This window comes from Phycodurus eques, chromosome 15, assembly GCF_024500275.1.
Source record: "Phycodurus eques isolate BA_2022a chromosome 15, UOR_Pequ_1.1, whole genome shotgun sequence".
NCBI classification, from domain to species: domain Eukaryota; kingdom Metazoa; phylum Chordata; class Actinopteri; order Syngnathiformes; family Syngnathidae; genus Phycodurus; species Phycodurus eques.
In genome coordinates, this window is record NC_084539.1 from 7,117,763 (window position 1) to 7,140,578 (window position 22,816).

Genomic DNA, 22,816 nt, shown 5'->3' on the forward strand with positions numbered 1-22,816 from the left:
GAATCATAAGCGTCGCTCGTTGTTTACTGATAGAAGGCCAGCACGGGACAAAAGTTCAAATCAATGTGGGACAGCACAAAAATACTAAATGTGAACGGGTAAATATTTACAGACATGAAGTAACTCTGCGGACAGTCAACATGATGTCCCGTGAGTCGAGTCTATTGGCAAAAACTGGAGCGAACTCAAATGCGGCGCTTTGCCATTTATGGTGTTTAACTTCACGGCTCGCAATAAATTGAACCACCAACTGTCTTTTCTAATAAACACCGTAAGTGTTCTCTCCCACTCTGGTATCGGAGCTTCCCCCTTTCCACTTTATGGGACTACAAGCTAAAAGTGGACATCCATCCATCCATCCATTTTCTGAGCCGCTTCTCCTAACTAGGGTCGCGGGCGTGCTGGAGCCTATCCCAGCTATCATCAGGCCAGGAGGCGGGGTACACCCTGAACCGGTTGCCAGCCAATCGCAGGGCACATACAAACAAACAACCAGTCGCACTCACATTCACGCCTACGGGCAATTTAGAGTCTCCAATTCATGCATGTTTTTGGGATGTGGGAGGAAACCGGAGTGCCCGGAGAGAAAACTCACGCGAGCACGGGGAGAACACGCAAACTCCACACAGGCGGGACCGGAGATTGAACCCCGCACCTCAGAACTGTGAGGCTGACGCTCTAACCAGTCGGCCACCGTGCCGCCTAAAAGTGGACAACTACATTTAATACTCCACGTTTATTGCCTTTTATTTTGAATGGAACTGGTAAAATGAGTCCAATCCAAAGAGTTTGAAATTAAAAGGTTTAAAAGGGTGAGCATTGGCTCATTCGCATGAGACAGAACTGCCCCCCTCCCCACGAAAAAACCCCCCCAAAAAAAACATGTTAAGCGTGCTGTAATCGTTTATCCTTTTGTCATTTTAACCGAAGCATGTAAAAGACCTTTGTTAAGAAACTCGGGAACTGTTTGAAATTGTATTAAATTTTTTAATGCACAATATGTGAGGATTCTGTTGATGAGGTAGAAATATTATCGGTGTTGAGTCATTGAGGGAGGTATGTGGACTCAAGACATTTGACCGACTATTTGTTAAATATAAATGTAAATTTATATGGTTGTTTTTTTGATAGTATAGCACAGTAGACCAATAATCTAGTCAAAGATCACCGTCACAAAGTTGATGATGAATGCATCATCATGCTTCTGCAAGATTTGACAAGAATTCTGTCAGAAAATGTGAAATCAATACTATGGTTGAATATCTTACAAACAACTTAGTTTCAAATCATACAAGTTCAAGAATTCGTTCAGAAATTCTAAAAACAATTTGGCGAGAAATTATTGAAGCAATATTTATTTTTATTTTTATTTGTTTTACAGAAGAGACCCACACAAGAATTATGTCGGGGTAAAGGTAAAATAGCAAGAATTTAATTGAAAATCATACAAACAAAAACGTCAGTCAGAAATAGTGCGAACACAAGCATTTTGTCAGAAATTGTACAGTTTCAATTCAGTCAGAATTAATTTGGAAATTGTACAAAGAAATCATATTGGGGGGAAAATAATGAAAACCCAATAATTCTGTTGGAAATCTTATAAAAGTTAAGCATCTTCGTAATACATTAAAATATGTAATACCATAACAAAGACTATGCAACGAAGCACAAATCGATGTCAAATGCTGGTGCATGATTATTTTAATGGAAACCCCATTGTATTCCAGAACAAAACACAACTCTTCCAAATGTAAAGTAATTTAATGACAATGCATCAGACTTAAGTTCAAATTGGTGTCAGCCCTCAAAGTGTTGGCGCTTATTAGCTGGACATTGTCTAAGCAACGAAGTTTTGTCAAGCTTATGTCGTCGCTGGTATAACGAAGACTTCTCTTGACGATGTTTACCTTCGGTAGGAGACAATCCAGACGCTGTCATGTTTCATTGCTGCGTCACATGCGTTTGAGTTGGTTGTGATTACGTGGCCGGTTGCCTTGGTAGTAGTATGGTTCAATCAGTAGTGTTGTTGACAATGAAGCACTTATGGCGTCGTTACACTCGTATACGTGAAAGAATACATGTTTTGTCGCTGACTCAGCCACTCCTGCCATTTGATCGAACTGTACACTGCACAATGACAATTAAGCTTCCAGTCATAACTGTACTGTACCGCTACATGACTTTTCACCTGTGTCACCCTCTCAGCAGCACAAAAGGTTCATACAGTGAGATAACATCAACAAATTGGGCTCGATTTATGAATTGTATTCATGCAGACTCACAATCAGTAGCACTCACGAGGTGACAAGAGTCAAGGCGAACAACGGTGGTGGGATGATGACATGCTGTCCTCACAGGAAGCTGCGTGGGTCAAGGGAGCAGTTTGACACAAAGGTACACAAGAGTGGATGTCATACATTACCGTTTGACGTCTGAATAAGACTTCTGCTTCGACATCAGACTCATCGGGTGCTTTTGGTCAGTCGAACACAGGAATGATTCATTCTGGCGCAGTTTGGTTGTGGTAAGAAAGCGATCAATTCATTATTCGGACTTGAGATACTTCCGTGTGTAATCCTACATCAGAATTTGATGAAATATTCTGTAACGTGATTCACTGGAGTTGGAACGCTGCCTTCGGAATTCGTGGCAACCCAAGAATTCAATCAGAAATTGTACAACATAATAATTCATTGGAAATCATACATGCGCAAGATTTTTTTCTGAAATTGTATAACGCAAGAATTTGTGGAAAATCCTCCAAACATAAGACTGGTTGAAAGACATTCACACTCATATTTCCACCTCGGGACAATTTAGAGTCTTCAGTTCATGTGTCAGCATGTTTTTGGAATGAATGAAGCCGGACTACCAAGAGAAATGCAAGCACAGGGAGAACATGTAAACTCCATAAGGAAGGCCAGAGCCCAGATTCAAACCCTCAAAATCAGAACTGTGAGGCCGATGTGCTAAACACTCGGTCACCGTGCCGCCAGTGTTACATTACATAATAGATCTTACGAGACTGACTCTAAACTAACACGAAACACTTCGATGTTCAGTGACCGCTGTGTGTTGTTTACATCCAGTTGAAGCTCAACGTTTACACGAGCAGGTGCATCAGCAGCACCACTGCGATTTCCCAGAAGAGCGTTGGCTTTTCCGAGATTCCAGCGTCTTGTTTGTGTTGAGTGTTTGTTCGGAAGTCGACCCTTTATTTATGCCTCGGATGACGTTACTACGCATGTGGTACTTTTGCTAAGTGCCTCCTATTTGTAATAAGAGTCAATGTATGCTGACCTAATCTGTTTGTATTGGAGTCACTAGCCATCCGTTGCCTATCCCAGCAGACTTGGGGTAAGAGGTGGGGTAAACGCTGGACTGATCGCCAGGGCACGCCTAGACATAGATACAGACAAACAACCATTGACACTCACATATTGGGTTCATTGAAGACTCTAAATTGTCCATAGGTGTGAGTGTGAATGATCGGTTGTTTATCTACAACAATGTGCCCTGCGACTGGCTGGTGACCAGTCCACAAGGGTGAATCGGGCCTCTCGTCCCAAGACAGCTGCGATACGCTCCAGATCATCCGTGAATCTAATGAGGACAAGTGCTATAGAGAATATTTGGGTGAGTAGATGGATGGATGGATGAATGGCATGGCACCATGGCGCCATTAGCATATCTTAAAATTCCCGCAAAGGTCAGTGTAAGTCCGGAAAATTCCCTGTAATATTTCACGGGATGGCAACAGTCAGTTCCGGGACTGGACCGGGTAACTTGATCACTTGTTTGAGATCCTCGGAGAAGTGACGCAGAAGCATTTTACGTCTTGTGACACGCAGGAAGCAGCCATCTCCTGAGTGGGCCTGAATAACAGGAGACACACACACACAAACGCTAACTGTACTCAAATTTGCAGACAATGCACCTTTAGTTTGTGTGTTCATTATGTGACTTGACGATGGGATGAGTTAGTATCCTGTCTATGGGTCATGAGGTTTATTCTTAGATATTAATGAATGTTTTGGTTTTGCCCCTGACTGTGTGTGTGTGTGTGTGTGTGTGTGTTTGCATGTCCATAGACTTGCTGGGCTTCAACGGTTTATTTTACCACCAATTTTCCCTTTAACTGGAATAGTTGTGCAAACATTTCCTGTGGCAAAGACAATGAAAGATGACTATCCAATCAAACACACCAGGAGTGCTCTCTCAAGGCTAAAAGCATTATAGGTGGAGGTCGGTATTTTTGGATGATGATTCCTCGTGTGTCTTCTTGTTTACATAATGACTTTTAGAATGTATTTTCTGAGTCTTGTAAAAAGGCCTCACAGAGAGGGAATTTTTCCTTACCTCAAGCCAAGATCCACCAGGAAGAGCTTATCGAGGCCGCTACGATCATCCAAACACGCTAGCTGCGTTCATTTGTTTGTTTAGATTTCCAATCCATGTGCCCGTTACGCAACAGGCACGCTATAAAGTTTCAAAACCTCAGAGCATGTGAGCAAAATAATATTTGTGTAGTTTCCAATATGGAGGTGTTTTTTAAATACCTTTTTTTCCCAGCAAGGTCAGATGACTAAACGGATAGACTAAAATAATACAACTATTAAACCACAAAACATTAAACATCTTAAATAAACTCTTTCGAGTGAACGCAGCATGATTCCGCGCTAACGTGAATTTTGTTGTTCTATAGCACAGATGTTGTGTACGACTACTACCTATAATTACATGCTAATTATAAATAGCTACTCATAGAACAATTGTCTCCACTGTCCGACGAGTACTAATCTTACTTTCTTTGAGGCAACTTCTGGCCAGTTTGTGCCGCTTCCGGCCTGGAACAGCAAAAAGAGAATTAATGATTTTTCATTAATGATCGTTACGTTAAGTGCGTTAGTTAACATGATGTTTTGTTCTCAATATATAGAGCTTGTGGGGTTTTTAAAATTGAGTAGAATTCTGTACGTCAAGAATGCAAAAGCATACTTTTGGATTTTTTACAGTTGCATAATTGTATAATTGCTTTGCTTTGAAACTCTTTTAGTGGCAAAATATTGTGTAGGAAAAGAAATGCCCTATTAGTACAAAACTGCTATTTTTATATATTCCTTTTTTCATCCATGACAATGTGCTTTAACTCTGCTTAGATTTTGTATTTTTTTATTTTATGTTTTTATGGCGCAGTTAGCATTTGTGGAATGTGCTGTTGCAAAACAGGACTGCAATATTTTTTTGTCCGCTCTCCTACTATATCCCTTTAGAAATTGAATAGAATAGAAATAAATAGAATGGAAAGAAGAATAGAATAGATTTGAATAGTAATGCATTTGAACATAGCAAATATTCACTGAGCCTTCATGAATGAACATGTTATGCGGTATGTTGTGTGGCACCGGTCTAAGGTCATGACGCCACACAGCGTTACGATTCTGACACATATGGAGCAAGATGATTTGTTTGGATCATTTGGCGCCAACTTTTTTAGTCAGATGTTAGAAGACTGAATGAGGAGGAAGGAAGAGGAGGTGTGATGTCGTGTTAGTAGGGAAGACCGACAGTCATTCCTTCACAGCTCGACTCTTTTGGGTTGTTTTGGCTTGACTGGGTGAAGAATGTCGAAATTATTGTTATTTGATTGGCTTTGTTTTTGCAGGCAACAAAAGAAGAATGTCGACTTTTGGGTGCTCCAGATATAATCTGGACGAATTTTGTTTGGCAAACCTCATTGACCCTCATTTTAACATACACCTCACATTGTTAGCTCACTGGACCGAAGGTTTATGGGCAAGGTTATCTACAAATTGTGCAACAAAGACTTAGAAGGGACATATTATTGAAAATTGTGTTTGGTGAAGTGTTCATACGCCACATACACACAGTGTACTGTAGCAATTGAATTACTGCCTCCATGAGTTAAAACACATTTATTGTCATTCAGCGAAATTGCTCTTTCTTCACACTCTGGGCCCCTCAATAATCAGATGGGTGGTCATGTCAGAGCGACAGAGACGATTGCGTTCAACCCTGAGTCTCTTGTCACGTCTGGTGGTGTTCCACCTCTAACACTAAGGGCTCTATTTTCGTAACTAGCACAAATCCAACGCTATGTTTGGCGTAACCTTGTGAGGAGGCAGGCTAAACCTGGTCTTGGTAATTTCGTGGACCGGCATAACCCCAGCTCATTTAAAGGTGGGACGTCTGCGCTGGTGTGGGTGTCATCACAGCCGACTTCAATCCTGTCCAATCGAAGCAGCTTCTCTCATTGCCTTTAAAAGCATCTCAATAGTCTCGCAGGAGACATCTCTATGGGTGGAAGAGGATGCAGCGATCCATGCAGTCCAAACCTCATTCAGCCAAACGCATCTCCAAGGCTACACCGTCGCTGTGCTGACACGTCCAACTTGGTGCAAATGGGTCTGTCAGTTTTTACGCTGAAGCGCAGCTGAGGCGTCTACGGAAATAGAGCCCTAAGTGTAAATACGATAAATTCCCATTCCAATTTCAACAAGTTGCTTCCGCATCGGCACCTTACACACAGGACAGTGAGCAAGGAAAAACTTTGATGGCCAGTGTGAAAGAGGCTTTAAATCATCACCGAGGAACTGCAAGCAGGGTCCGAAATTAACACTCACCAGGCGCCAAATGTGACTAAATTATCTGTTTGGCAAGTGAATCTCAGAACGCTACTCACCACCACGAGTCAATGTTTGTACCCACGTACATAAACATTCACGCGCCAATCACAGTGCAGTGGGCGTGTCCTGCCTGGAAAGTGCGTGGGATTCCTAATAACGCCGATGTCCGTTATCATCTGTGTGCGTATTTCTTAAGTCTAACATGACAGGAATGTGCGTAACAACAGCCAATCAGAGACGTCTTTTTCCTGCTCCACTCCCATTTGCAAGTAGCGGGAGTAAACAGAAGCTGCGCCTCCTTGACTGATTCGCCCTGTATCGAGTTCGAGACGCCGACTGAGCCGCCCTCAGAGCGTCCTCGACTCGGAGACCGAGGAGAGGTCGGTTGTGTGGCGGCGTCTCCAAAGCGACGTGAAGCAATGTTATTAGAACTAGCCGATATGTAAGGTATACTGGCGCCCTCAAAAATGGACAACACTGTGTTTATTCATATATATGAGCAAAAAAAAATGCAATTCGCAGTCAGTACAGCCTGTCACTCTCTGTTGGCAGCACAAGTAGCATTAGCAGTTAGCCACTGCTAGCGGTGAGGCCACCAACAACAACAATCAATTGTGTCATCATTATTCAAGTAGTCTGTAAACTGGCAGAACAAGTTCATGTGTATTGTTATTAAAGATGATGCACATTTGAAAGTAGCAATAATGTTAACAGCGTATGTAGCATCATAACTGGAGAATAATGTTTACAATTCAAGGTATCCGAGGGGCCAGTTTGTTTATTTTGTATCTTGTACCTCCAGAAATACTTGGCACTTCAAACTAGTGTTATATATTTCTACATTCGCTGCACTGTTGAGTGAAAAGTGTTCTTACATTTTTCTATATGTAGTTTATATGCTTTGTATGCTAATATCATGTTGGGGTTTCTGTTTTAATGATTGGCTATGAGGAGTGTTGTTAACAAAAGGTGTTCATCCAATGTTGAACTATTCTCTAGCTTCCCTAGTTTTCAGTACAGATGCTTTAAAACTGGCTATTTAAAAAAGTTTAAAAACAATCTAAAAAACGTGGTAATAATCGAGACTGGACGATATGGAAAAAAAATTAATCGTGATTTTTTTTTTTTTTTTGCCAGATGCTCTGCAAAAGTCAAACTCCTTAAAACCAAATTAAATGAAACATCAACAGCCTGACGTTTCAGCCTCCAAGCTGCTTAAAAGTCCTTAAGTGTTCAATGAATAAAAATTAAACAGACGCACATGTGCTAGGGAGTATGATCCAACGGAGGCTGTAATGGTGTTGCATGAGGACTGTGTGAGGCCAGACTTTATGGATGTAAAATAAAACTTTTTTTCTTATTGCTGATGTTTAATGTTGCTGTGACTTCTCTGAATTCAACATAATATCGTATTATAGAAATGTGTAAAATTAGGGCTACACACATATACACGTATTGCATATGCCATTATCACGATGATGATATTTTTCGATATATTGTGCAGTCCTATGTAAAATTATTTAATATTTTGGCCGGTAAAAATATGCTTGACCGACGGGATAGGCTCCAGCACGCCCGCGACCCTAGTGAGCGGTCGAGAAAATGGATGAATGAATGAATCTTTCCAGGCAGTATGCTAGAAAATTGGTTAGCATGACCGTCTTTACAGTTCAGAGGTCATGGGTTCACGTCCGGGCTACGGCCATCATGTGTGGACTTTGCATGCTTTCCATGTGCCTGTTTGTTTTTTTTCCAGGTACTCTGGCTTTTTTTCACATTCCTAAAATATGCATGTTAGGTTCATTGAAGACTGTAAATTATCAATAGGTGTGGATCCCAGTGTGAATGGTTGTTTGTCTTTGTGTGACCTCGATTGACTGTTGGCCAGTCAAGGGTCTCGCCCAAAGTCAGCTGGGATAGGCTCGAGCACCCCCGTGACCATAATGTGCTATAAAAAAAATGGATGCATAAATCACACAAAGAAAAACTGCCATGACTTATATTGGAACATTTTGGAACGTACAAACAGAACTTTATATTAAACTGTTGGTTTGTTTGCTTTTGTCGAAGGGTGTTTTACTGATCTGGAATGTACTTGAAAGTAAACCAATTATATTTAAAATGCTTCTGTTGACGAAACGTCGTTTAAAAGCTTAAATATACCCAACTTGAATGCTCCAGTTCAAACGTTCTGATGATATTGTATTCGTATAATTGCCCTTCTTGAAAATGGCACTAATGTTTTTATGTAGCCTAAATTTTGTTTTTATAGAATCTTATGTTCACTCGTCGACCAAAAGCTATTTGAAATGACAAATTGTGATGTCGACATCGCCATTCAACTAAAACGTGATGAATTGCCCTTACTGAATTACAAAGACTGTAATTTGATTGCACTCCACAATTCTTTTCAGTGACAAGTCAACCCAAATTGACAAAACGTGCTTGCCTGCACACGTGTGCGTTGCGCGTTTGTCCAAACAAGTGTTTGCCTGCATAGACACGTTTCGCACTCTTTCACAGCCAGGTGTGCATATGCATGTGTTCAAGCTGTTATCTGGAGCGCTATTCCGCAACACGTAACGGCGTGTCCACATGTGCACGGAGCGCCTTGGGGGGTCCCTTTAAGCTGCCACGTGAGCTTTGGCAGGTTCTGAGTTTTGTGACGCTCTCCAAACAAGCATGTGAGAGGACCGTACAAATCAGCATGTATGCACGCAAACACACGGCGGCTATTTTTAGGAAAGACTTACACCTTAATATGCTTCACTGGTCATTGCCAAGAGTGTGTTTGTGCGTTGGGTCTGCATTAAGTGTTTGTGCAGTAGATTTGTTTTGCAATGGGCCCTGAGTGGGATGTAAAAAAAAAAAGTTTTTAAATTGGTTTGCTTATTTATTCCTTTAAATTATGTTTTGTGGCGTTAATACAGTAATTGGGACCCAGCACTGCCACAAATAGTGAAAGGTAGTTGACGCCACCCCAACATGTTTAGAATTGGTTATATAAATAGTTTAAACCATAAATATACCCAATATAGATCCCAAACCCTTTGCTATCATTTGATACTCATCTTACAACAATGTTCTTAAAAATAAATGGCTTGCAGATTATATGATATAGAACAAATGCACATGAAGGGTACATGTGAATTCTTCTGCTAGCAACCCTGGCTAAACGTAGCTCCTCCCCAACATACAGGACAAGGTTGTTTCTTCGCCATCAGTGCAGATGTACCACTTTGACGTACTTCCTTAATGCCAGTGTACTCCTTTCCTATCAGACAGTGTTCATCCTGTGGCATCTTAGTGTGTTTCAGCAAAAGCACAGAAAATGTGAATAGGTGAGTTTTTCAGCAAATAGCTGGGGATAGGCTCTGTAGAACAAAACAAAAGGTGAATTTGTGACTAGTAAAGCGCAATCTAATAATAAGAACTGTGTAAAGATCTACTTTGCACATAGCTAAATAGGCTAAGACATCAGAACCACATTTTGTACTGGAGCGTTTGTATGTGTACCTAATGAAGTGGCCAGTAGTGTATATAATTATGAGTTAGATGTTAGAGAACAAGCGTGAAGACACATGTTCAGCTCGCTCAGGGAGCGTAAAGTCTGTTGTGTGTCGCCCTTTAATGGCTTCAGTCTGCGACTGAGTGTTTGGATTTTCTGGCGTTAAGTAAACACAAAAGTGACGGCACTAGTTGTTTCGCTGAACGCTGGCCAAACTCCTCTTGTTGTTTGTTGAAGATGCAAAGAAAAATGTGATGATGTTTTTTTGTTTTTTTTTAATAGGTGTAAAAGTCTGAGCCCAAAGGTGGCCGTTGGTGTTTGACAGTTAAATGGACACATCTGTTAGGGTAGTACTTGTCACGTTACCATTCTGTCGCAGTTGTTCATGGAAATAAGTTAATAGGAAGCTACATGTGGTTACAGTGTTTCTCTTGGTCAGCAAGTATTGTTACTATTGTCATAAAAGACCTTACCTTATGATCAAATTTGCAAATCAATGTACACTTTATGACTGTTTTGACATTTAAACATATTTACTGTCAGTACTGCGTAGGTAAATGACTTAAGAAACCCTCATTTATAATTTTAATAAAACAAGTGCCACAACATGATTAACTAGCGGCCTACTTTCACTTCAACCGATTCTGATTTGGGTGTGTGGTCAAGTGGGTGGCTAAATTAGCTTTTAGAGTATGAATTATGCATATTTAAGGTTTACTGTATTGATAGATATGTAGCTGACCCCCACCATTCGTGAGGGACAGCAAATAGTGAAAATCTGCCGATAATTGATGCCCATTATAACTGCAATGATGTTTTTTTGTTTGTTTGTTTGTTTGTTTGTGTTGGTGATGATGCGAGTGGCTACTTGTGCTCAAGAAGCCCAGAGTCTGAAGAGAAAATGGAGTGCCTGTAAAGACAGTAAAAGTGTGGGTTGTATTTTCACTCGCCACCAAACTTCAAAATCAAACTTCGTCAATCCTTGTAGTGGATCTGCATATGGCAATTGCAGCAGAAACATTGCCAAGCGCAAATACCTCCCAAATATCCCTAACTTCACCGAACTTTGGAGTATATGTTTCTTATCAAAAGCTAACACTGATAACACTTTGCTTAACTCTTGGCTTTGACATGATAGTGCATTCAGGTAGTAAATTAAATATACAATAGTCAGAGTTGGGTAGTAACGGACTACATTTACTCCATCCATTTTCCGTACCGCTTCTCCTCACTAGAGTCGCGGGTGTGCTGGAGCCTAATCCCAGCTATCTTCGGGTTTGAGGCGGGGTACACCCTGAAGTGGTCGCCAGCCAATCGCAGGGCACATATAAACAAACAACCATACGCACTCACATTCACACCTATGGGCAATTTTAGAGTGTTCAATCAACCTGCCACGCATGTTTTTGGGATGTGGGAGGAAAACGGAGTGCCCGGAGAAAACCCACGCAGGCACGGGGAGAACATGCAAACTCCACACAGGCGGGGCCCGGGATTTGAATCCCGGTCCCCAGAACTGTGAGGCAGATGTGCTAACCAGTCGTCCACTGTGCCGCCGGCTCCCATATATAATTTTTTTTAATTTAATTTTATTTGATGTTCATGCTCTGATTTAAATTGAGTACTTTCTTACTCTTACTCATGTAAATATTTGGATGACTACTTTTTACTTTTACTTGAGTCATATTATTCTGTAGTATCTGACTGATCTCTGACTATAGTGTCAATGACAGTTTCAACCCAGATGGTAATAGCTCTTATTTCCATTATTATTATTATTTCATAATTGGACATATCTGGTTGTCATCAGACAGTGATGAAAAATAGTAGTTCCCTTGGTGGAGGTCAGCCGGGTAACCTGTTGGCATGAAGTTGCAAAGCGGCAACATATCAAGACACAATGTTGCGTATTATCAAATATGAAAGAGAGAGAAAGAATGAGGTCATCACCGCTGACACATACCCGTGTGCTTTTATCCACGTTGGATCCCATCCAGCTGGAACATAGCAGTCCGGTGTCAAAAGAGCTTTGCATCTTTACTTGCAGGCAGCCAGCGGAACACACGCAGACCTGACTCGACTGGACCCCCTTCCCCTCTTGTTCTGAACCCCATACTTTACTCTCCCGATACCACATTAGAAGCTGTCTACTTCATGAAATGAATTAGCCACTTCTTGTCCTATATACGAATAAAGTAATAAGGTGCGAGCTTGTAGTACTGGAATGGTGAGGTGACGCCACTTAAGCATGATTTCGAACCACTGTAGAATTAAACTAAAATAAAGAAAAACTAACTGGTTAGCACATCTGCCTCACACTTCTGAGGACCGGGGTTCAAATCCCGGCCCTGCCTATATGGTGTTTGCATGTGCTCCCCGTGTCTGCGTGGGTTTTCTCCAGGCCCTCGGGTTTCCTCCCACATTCCAAAAGCATGCATGGTAGGTTGATTGAAGACTCTAACTTGTCCATAGGTGTGAATGTATACTCACAGGCATATTAACAGGCATATATTATTTGTCCTCTGCGAAGAACGACTAATATTACTTCAACTTACTGAGGAGTTGTGACCGTGTCCATCTATATCTGCATGTCTGTATTATACTCCTCCCAGGTGGCCAAAGCTCACGCAGACATGTCTACTGAATTGAAGCCAAAATTTTACCTTCCAAAAACAGGCATGTTCAGTTAATTGAAAACTCTCAATGCCCTTGTGTTGCAAATGCAAGTGTGACCAGTCCAGGGTGTGCCCCAACTCTCAACTAAAAGTCAGCTGGGATAGGGTCCGGCTCACACGAGACCCTAGTGAGGACAGGTGCTAAAGAAAATGGATGGTACTGCTCATACGGTATTAAGCAGCCAGAGCCTTTCCAATATCGCTATAAGCTACCTTTCGTGGTTTGAAAGCACAAAGTTTGTTTTCACTTTCCAGGCATGTTTAGTTCATATATTATTTAATGTGATCAAATTACTTTCTTTTTTATTTATTTTCACCACCTCATGGAGAATACGTTTAGTAGTCAATTGTAGCGAACTAAAATTACGCTGCATCAATACTTGTCCTTATTTTTAGACGGCTTCCTCAACATCCATTCTCACAGTCAACTGTGACTTGAGTCTGAAAATGTTTTTAGAGTTTCAGTCAACACCCCCTCCCTCGTTTGCCCCGACACAATGTCTGGCCATGCATCCATTACTTACCTAACGAATAAACTGTGTACACTATAATGTTTTACATTGAGAACCAGATCAAACCTTTGTTTTGGGCATTGGATAGCATTGTGGTGTTTCAGAGCATGAAAATTATTCATTATTTGATAACAGCGGCCTCAAACAAAGACAGCACCAATGTCATTACACTTATATAACACTACACCATCCATCCATCCATTTACTGTATCACTTATCCTCACTAGGGTCGCGGGCGTGCTGGAGCCTATCTCAGCTATCTTCGAACTGGTCACCAGCCAATCGCAGGGCACATATAAACAAATAACCATTTTTGCACTCACCTTCACACCTATGGCACAATACTTAATAATTTAAGAAATACAGGTAAAACACTGCACACCTTCCTGTTCCCTCCCCCTTTGTTAAGCTTTATTGCATAAATGCTGACAACGAGTATTCAAAGTATGCTTCTACAACTTTAAAGTGGGCGGCGCGGTGGGCGACTGGTTAGAGCGTCAGCCTCACAGTTCTGAGGACCCGGGTTCAATCCCCGGCCCCGCCTGTGTGGAGTTTGCATGTTCTCCCCGTGCCTGCGTGGGTTTTCTCCGGGCACTCCGGTTTCCTCCCACATCCCAAAAAAAACATGCATGAATTGGACACTCTAAATTGCCCGTAGGCATGACTGTGAGTGCAAATGGTTGTTTGTTCCTATGTCCCCTGCGATTGGCTGGCAACCAGTTCAGGGTGTACCCCGCCTCCTACCCGATGACAGCTGGGATAGGCTCCAGCACCCCCGCCACCCTAGTGAGGAGAAGCGGCTCAGAAAATGGATGGCTGGATGGAACTTTAAAGTGACATCGCCAACTACTGGCCAGGAATACAATTTACAGCGTGTTCAGTTGTTTTTGCAGGTCAGTGGGAACAGAGATCGTTTCCTAACAAACTAAAAACTCACTTTTGTCACTTTTCAATATGATGATGCCATGAGCAGTTGTTTGTAGAAAAATATCATTATGTTGGAGCATTAATCAATACTTTGAGTCTAAAGTGGCTCTGCCCTGTGCTGCGTTTTACTTTTGCACGGCTCATCAATTGGCACGTAGACTTGAAAGGCAACCGTAAAAGGTTAGTAGCTTCCCTGCTAATGGAGAATAACAGCTGTTGTCAGCATGGAGTCAAGCTGTAGCCGTGAAGCACGTATGGCCATGTGTTTAGTAGGGGACCCTGGGAAATATCCCAACACTGGGGCACAGAATGAAAGATATGTTTAAAGACATGCCTTATTAGCTATCATGATCTCTCTCTCTCTCTCTCTCTCTCTCTCTCTCTCTCTCTCTCTCTCTCTACCACGTCACGAAGACTATCAGAAAGTCAGATATGTGAACCACTTTACTTCCAATAGCCCAAATAAACTATCATGAGGAAGATCTTTTGCATCCACACCTTGAGCAGGATCTGAAACTTAATTGAATAGAATATTTTATGCCCCATCACTTCACAAAAAATATTAGAAAGTCAGCTATGCGAATCACTGTACTACCAATGCCCATTTTCAGCGAAAGTGAAAAAGAAATGCTGAATCCACACCTCTACCAGGATCTAAAATAAATTGGATAGTTTATTCCAGGCCCCACTACTTCCCAAACTACTTTACAATAAAGTCAGCCATGTGAACCACTACACCTCCAATGGCAATCAGTCAAATTCTTCTGAATTACTACAATATTGTAACATAAACATAGATTTCCCAAAATGAGTTTCAATCCTGTCATCTTCCGTTGAACTCAATTGACTCAAGATGTGAGCATGCAGGGGGTCCGCTTTCGACAATAATGTTGGACTATTTCCTAAAATTTACAAAAGGGGAAATTCCCGAAACATGGCAAAAGTAGAGGCACAATAACACACACAATAAGTTCCACCAGCTGTGGCCAGTGGCTCACATTCAGGTTCCTGTAATACAATGGCTCATTATGTCAAGGCCACCCCACACTCACATACAATGGGTCAGTTTCAGACCATCAGATTAGCAGGGACTGACCCCTTCCCCACCCTGAAGCAACTTCCCCTTCCCTTCCAAACCAATCGAAACAGAGGCTAGGCATGAAGTGTAACGTGAAACCAGGAGGGGTTGCCGTGGGGCGGGGATGGGTGGGGGGTGGGGTTGTGGTGGTGGTGGGGGGTGGGGTTCTTGGCTCAACAATTCAAACCTCAGGCACAGTAGGGGAGGGGTGCAACAGAATCAACAGCCAACTCTCACACACAGATTGTCCCAGTCTTGACTTGTACTGTTTGCAAACACCAGCTGCCACATGCAGACCTTACAAACACTTTTCTAACTGTGGGATATTCACCCAGGGATCGCATAGATGGAATGAACATTTATTTCAACAACGTGTTACTGGTGCAGGCACACTGAGTCTGTCTTAACCAGGGCCCTCTTTCTTCCTGTGCGGAGGTTCTCGGATGATGCAGTGTGTGCTCTCCTTCCTCTCCCCCCAGCTCAGCTCCGGATCCTCCTGCAGCTGCGAGGTCGGCCCCGACGGCACCAAGACGAAAAAGTCCAAGAACCTGTAAGTAATCCCGTGGCTTCTTCTTGTTGCATTTAAGCTTCTGTCTTTTGCTGACCTTTTATTCATAGTTCGCAAGCATGTCAAACCCCTCAAAGACCCAAAAATAGTAACTTTGTTCAACACCTTGATAGATATCCAACTCCAGCAAATGCCTGAATTTTCTCATTAGGGGTCGATGTCGAAAAAATACATACATTTTCTACCCTTTATCGTGGTCAAGATCAGGGCATTTGGCAGACTACACCTTGAGCTGGTCGCTATCAATTGGAGGGCAGTTGGTAATGGGGCATTGAGCGGTTTTGTCACAACACTACCAACCAAATCCTGGATCTACAACTTTATCGAGATTTGCACCAGAAGAGGTTCATTCCTTGTGCCGTCATGAATTCAACTATGTGAACCACTACGCTACCTATGGCCCGTATCAATTAAAGTTGAGGGATCAAGATCTGCAAGAGAATGTAATAGTCTACTCCGTGGCCCGTAACTTCGCAACAGATATTACAATGTCAGCTCTGTGAACCACTATAATAGTGCAGTAAAAAATGATCTTGTAACCACACCTTCATCCGGACCTGCAAACAGATTTGAATATTTTCTATTAGAAACTCAACCATACAAACCACAATGCTACCATGACTCGAATCAGCTTAAGTGGAAAACAAATCAGACATCCACGCATGTAACAAGATCCGCAATAGAAAGTCATAGTTTAGTCCATGCCCCACAACGCTACACAGCTATTCAAAAGTCAACGAAGTGAACCACTGCAGTACATATCAACTAAAGTGAAAAAGAAATCCTGGCTCTACACCTTTATCAGAATACTGAATTGAATAGTTTTTATTTTCATTTATATATATATATAAAATATATATTACAATATATTTTATTTTCATTTCTTCTATGCCACACCTCTTCACAAATTCAATTAGAGTCAGCAATGTGAACCACTACATAGCTAATGATGCATTATCAACTAAACTGAATAAGAAATTATGGCTCGCTTTATCAGGATTTGAAACAAAGCTGAATAGTTTCTTTTATGTCCTGGCCCTTCACAATGTATATTACAAAGTCTGAACCACTACACCACCAGCGGGCCATATATATCTACACCTTCATCAGGATAAGAAACCAAATTCAATAGTTTCTTCCACTTCTCAACAGATACAATGTTAGAAAGATTTTGCCTTCTCAATAAAATATTGCAATGGAAACACCCTTGGTGGAGGTAATTGCAATGACAGTGGGTGACATTGTATCGTGATGATAAAATAGCTTACAGGGCATTTTTGCGTTCAGGTCTACACATGTACTGTACATTAATGGCCTACTCCATGGCAGCCATCGAAGACTCATTCAGAGAGCATTTACATGGAAAATTATGTCATTTACGTTTACATGACATTTGCGTTTTTTGGAGCCTGACACTAAAACACTTGAAAACGTACGACGTGCTTATATGTTTAGTGTTACGTCTCGGTATGCTTAAGTATGTCACAGTGATAGCCATCGCTGTAGTCCTGAAAAAAAAATGACATCACCAACTATTGGCCTGGCATGCATATTACAATGTTTTTAGTTTTATTTGAATTGTACGTGTCCTCACATAGCACCGGTGTAACAGGATAAAAACACTTGGATGCTTGGATGGCTCCATTTTGACTAATTTGGTCATTCTTCAGGTACATGTATTTAGACTTTTGCTCAAAATAAAGTAAGTGAAGCATGTTTTAGGACAAGGACAATAAAGGCTTCTCATCATGTACTTAATTAAGTGGTAAATGATGTCTGAAGACTGTGTATGTGTGTGTTGCCATATGTGTGCCTCTCACATTTTCAATTGTGCGTGTGTGGGTGTGTGTGCGTGCGTGTGTCTGTGTCTCAGTGATTCATCAGCTGTTGAATGAGCCTTTTCACACCCCACTTCATCAAGACCAAGGCACATTTACACTGCGCCAGGACAATAAAAGCCACTCAGAGTGGCAGCTTTGCAGTTCCATGCTGTCTCTTTCTTGTCCACAAGCTGCGTTTAGTTAACCAGGAAGATTAAGTGATTAAGATTCCACAACCCGCCCCCCCCCACACACACACACCTTATTTCTTTTTTGGGGTTTGAGTTTAACGCATTTCCTCCAAAGGGATTTACTTGTAATTTGAGGGCTTGGCAGGTATCGATAGCAAGTAGTTTCACTCGTAATTAGCATTGGTTATATTACCATTTCCATGTGAGTGTGGCTTCAACAAGCCATTTGAACGAAATGGTCTTAAACATTTCATTTCAGCAATAATGACAAAAATATACCATTAAGATATTCAGATTTAGTCTTTAGAATGTTCCCACTTAGAACATTAAAATGTTCTAATGGTATTGTTTGAAGTGACATACTTTATATATATATATATATATATATAAAAAGTATGTCACTTCAAACAATATATATATATATATATATATATATATATATATATATATATGTATATATATATATATATATATATATATATACACTGAACCACTTAGCCTGTTCAAGGTTGCAGAGAGCTGGAGCCTATCCCGGCTGACCTCGGGCAAAAGGCGGACAATACCCCGGAAGAGTCACCAGTCAGTCAAAGGGTGCATACATATACTGTACACCAGCTTCCCGTGGCCCATGTGGTTTGCGTTTCTACCGCACCTATTAGTTCAGGATAGTTGAACCAAATGAGGCTGATGACATTCACACCATCACTGAGTGCAGACAACTTAACCAATGCTGCCTGAACCAAAGTCAAGCAAATGTACCACTGTCGTGTAAGTGCAAGAATACAGTAAGTTATACAAGTAACCTTGAATAATAATAAAACTTCATCCATACATCCATCAATTTTGAGCGCTTGTTCTCATTAGGGCTTCATGTGAGGTGAAGGCTGGTTAAACCCTGGACTAGTTGCCAGCCAATCACAGGGCACACACCTGTATCGACAAACCAGGAAAAACTTACCCAATAGTAAAACTTAATACCTATGAAAACCACAACACAATAGGCTCGTGGTTAGCAAATCTTTTTTTTTTTTCTCTCGTGTACTCTGGCTTCCTCCCTTTCTTGTCTTTCAGCTCCCAGACGCTGTGGACATGTCGCTGAATGCTCTAAAAACCTTTCAGCTGTCAAACAAATACTGTATGTGCCTTCTGTCCCGGCTCCTAAGCTGGCTCATGTGGCCGGCGAAGGGTGCACCATATGCAGCCAAAGCAGCGCAATGCACAGCGTTTGCCGCTGCCTTGCTGCACAACATACGAGGGGGCAGATGTCAGAGACACTGTACCCTAAACAACACAAAACACATTACTCTTCAGGGTGGGTGGCTTTTTTTCGAGTTGTGGGCATAGTTTGAAGGCTAACTGCACGCTTTACAGGTAGAAGTGGGCCAAGTTATTAAGTGGCAATTCCCTTGAATGGCCACTGTACGGAATAAGGACGTTTGGTGTTTATATAGTGGGGGAGGGAACTCATGCCAGAAAGTATGCACCCCAGCCTGCTTTCTTCACAGGCTAGTTTATAGCACAGCCCAAGACTTTTAAGCTATATCTCATTCTCAACAATTCAGTAGTATATTGTTTTCAGTTTTTGCATGTTCCACCACTTCAAACATATTTAATGTATTTAGAAACAAAACACAAAACGACTTTAGTGCGGCTTAATTCGTCCAATTGAGCATTTATCAAGATTCCTGTAATATATTTTCGTAGGATTGGTTGACTAATATATTTTTTTAAATTCATTCATCTCATTAAATAATTGACCAATTGATTTTTGTTAAAACTAATTATTTAAAAAGTAATTTTACACATTAATTTTAGTAAATAATTGGTGAATTCACTATAATTATATTGATGATAAATAACACAGTTAAGACATTCCAATGATGTATTGTTATATAACTAATACTGTTTTTGCGTTGATGTTTTTACCTCATCTACGAATGTCTAGGCCCATCCGTCTTAAAAATCAAATGTGGCACTGGAGCGCAAACCGTTGCCCACCCCTACTTTAAAGTCACGCTCCAATTTTTTGTACCATTGCAAATTGTATTGTAGGTTTCTGAGTCTGTAAATAAATTCCTTTTAATAGTTGGCCATTTTCCTGCATCGTTTTGGCATGCTACCTAATACTATTAAGAGAATTTGCGTCATTGAGCACAACCATCCCATGTCATTAATTATAAAATAAATTACCTCTCATGCTTATACAGTGCTTTGCTTGTCTCCATCTGAATCCCCATCTTTATTCTTTCTGTGCTATTTGCAGCCATTTTCTACGAACCCAGGCTTGAAGTAAGCAATAAATGTTTGAGTACAAGCACAATATGTTGCAGCTATAGACATATCTTATAAACCCAAAGCCCGGAGGAAATGAAAGCCTCGAGATGTGTGTAATACGCATCGTGTTCAGAAATAGAAGCAGGAAGTGGATTGGTGCAGATGCACATGTACATGGACGGGTGCTTGTCTGCGTCGTTTATGGCTTAGAGAGGCCAATTATATGTGACAGTACATAACATAGAGATGTTGGTTCTAACCTGGACTCCCAGTGGATGCTTGTGTATGTCATCCAATGCTCTTCCTTTAATTCCAGTGACAAGCCTTCTTTCGTAAAGGGCGTTTATCCAGGGTATTTTAAGACAAAGAAGGAAGATACAGCCGTTTGGATGATGATTGTCTCCTTTTGTTCCTATTTAACAGACTTTGTTGATGTGGTTAGGCTATCACGTGCCTCTCATCTGGTAATAAAGACACAGCATTGATCTTGATAATGTTATCATCGCTGGTGGCAGAAGAGTACATGAAACACATTTTGTTTGTCTGTACAATGTGAACTAGAAATGTCAATTGACTAATTTGAAGTGACTGTCTGACTGAAAGTATAATCACTGGCTGCAAAAGTCAACCCGGCAATGTTTTTTGCTTATTTAATGATGGACACACCTCTAATGTATCATAGTTACGTTATATTTCTTTGTCAATGCTTTCGCTGTAGTTTAGGTTTACAGTTATTTTTGTGTTCATCTCTGTTGATTGGGCGGGTGTGTGTACGTCACCGATCAGTGTACATAATTTTGAAGATGTCCAGCTCACATTGACAGGATACATCCAATCTGTGTGTTTACACATCGGCAGATTTTTATCCACATTTGGAAGAAATTACGCATATCCAAATCGTGCTACTAGACAGCAAAAAAATTTTTATCGTATCACTTGAACCCATCTATCCATCCATTTTCTATACCACGTGTCCTTATTCAGGTTGCAGGTGAGCTGGAGTCTGTCCCAGCTGACTTTAGGGGAACGAAGCATTGTGAATCCAGCCCATGGGCCTTCTGCTATACTTGGACGGGGGTGTGAGGTTTAACACCCTTTGTTCACTTCTCCTGCTCTGTTGTGTTAAAAAAAATCATCACTGTCTGACAGATATTTTACACATGACACCAGTCGCTGGCATTGACGTCACCTGATTATCATACCATGGGGTGCCGTTTTGCCTGTGTCAAAGCACTCACAATCGTGTCAGTATCCCAGCCTCACTGGGTTCAGTACAAAAAGCAAATGTGGGAAAATGTTGGCAGTGCCAGCTTCTCTCTCGCTTTGTTGAAGAGACTAAAGCGTGGTACACACATACCAATAATTGGGCCTAATTTAAGTTTACCTTTCTTCCATCAGCAGAGGCCTGATTATCAGATGTCTCTAAAAAAATTAACCCAAGTAATATTGCTATCTGTGAGAGGTGTGGTAACATTGATCTTTTCTCCTAAACATCTCAGAGAATGGTCTGAATTTCAACTGATAAACCTATTCAATATTTACAATTGCAAAACCTGTTCAATATTTACAATCGCAAAAGCTGTTCAGTTTTTATAATCAGAATCAGAATCATCTTTATTTGCCAAGTATGTCCAAAAAACACACACGGAATTTGTCTCCGGTAATGGGAGCCGCTCTAGTACAACAAAAATTGACAGAGAACACTTTTGGGACATAAAGACATTGAGAAAAACAGTCACTGAGCAATAAAGGGTTGCTAGTTATCGGGTAATGCCGGTACATTTTCTTTTTGACAAAAAGATGCAGAGTCCTCTAGCACTGAGAGCAGTTCGAATGACTAATATTGCAACAGAGAAAACAATAATCGCAAACCCTTATGTGTGTGGTCGACACACAGTTAGGCTAAACCACATAATCCATGACTGTGACATGAAACTGAACAATAGCCAGTCAGGATAGTTTCTGAAATGTTATCGTAAAGCTATCAAGCCAGTGCCACTATGCAGTCACAAGATGGGAGCAAATGACCATGAAATTGCATGAATCTACAGTACTGAGGTACATGAAGTCATTGGTGATATTGTGTAAACCGTGAACATACATAAGACTGTACCATTTGCATTGAAGAGTAAGAAGGGGGCTGTCATCTATACAGGTGGTCCTCTGTATTAGTGTTGTAACACTCAAGACTGGTCTTGGTTTCAAGATGGTTCTCAAGAGCACATTTTGAACGTCTTGGTCTTGTCTCTGACTTGGACTGACCGACTTTCTGTCGAGACCAGTACTGATCTGGTATTCTTCAACTTCTTTAATGTGATAATAAGGAGAAGCACTTGATAAAGCAACTGATGCCCTCAATTCATTTGTTACAGCCTTCACTGTGTTGTGACTGAAGGCTTCTTTATACTGTTGCGGGCGGCGACCGCGCTGACGTCACTGCGGCAATCCTGCGCGTAGTTTGCCTTTATTCTCGAGCGCAACACACGCGCGCTGTTTTGAAAATGGGCTGCCGTTTTCTTCCTAGTCGGGGATGTCGCTACGGCTTATGTTGGCTAGGACACTACAGGGTTTAGTTTCCTCTGCATTTTATGGCCATTTCCGGTAGCCATTTTTACT

The 22,816-nt window shown here is 41.3% G+C and overlaps 1 protein-coding gene across 12 annotated transcripts in view; it reads left to right on the plus strand.

The window, feature by feature from the left end:
• Positions 1 to 22,816, plus strand: part of rgs3a (regulator of G protein signaling 3a) — a 138,303-nt gene that overhangs the window by 101,225 nt on the left and 14,262 nt on the right. For 8 of the 12 annotated variants that reach the window (XM_061699184.1, XM_061699183.1, XM_061699182.1 and 5 more), the window contains one exon: positions 15,827 to 15,897. The exons of 2 other annotated variants lie outside the window; for them this stretch is intronic. In XM_061699184.1, the coding sequence (XP_061555168.1) occupies positions 15,827 to 15,897 (71 nt within the window). Of the gene's footprint in view, positions 1 to 1,948; positions 2,525 to 14,190; positions 14,236 to 15,826; positions 15,898 to 22,816 lie in introns of those variants that run through there. 2 more of the 12 variants (XM_061699193.1, XM_061699194.1) reach the window with 2 other exon arrangements.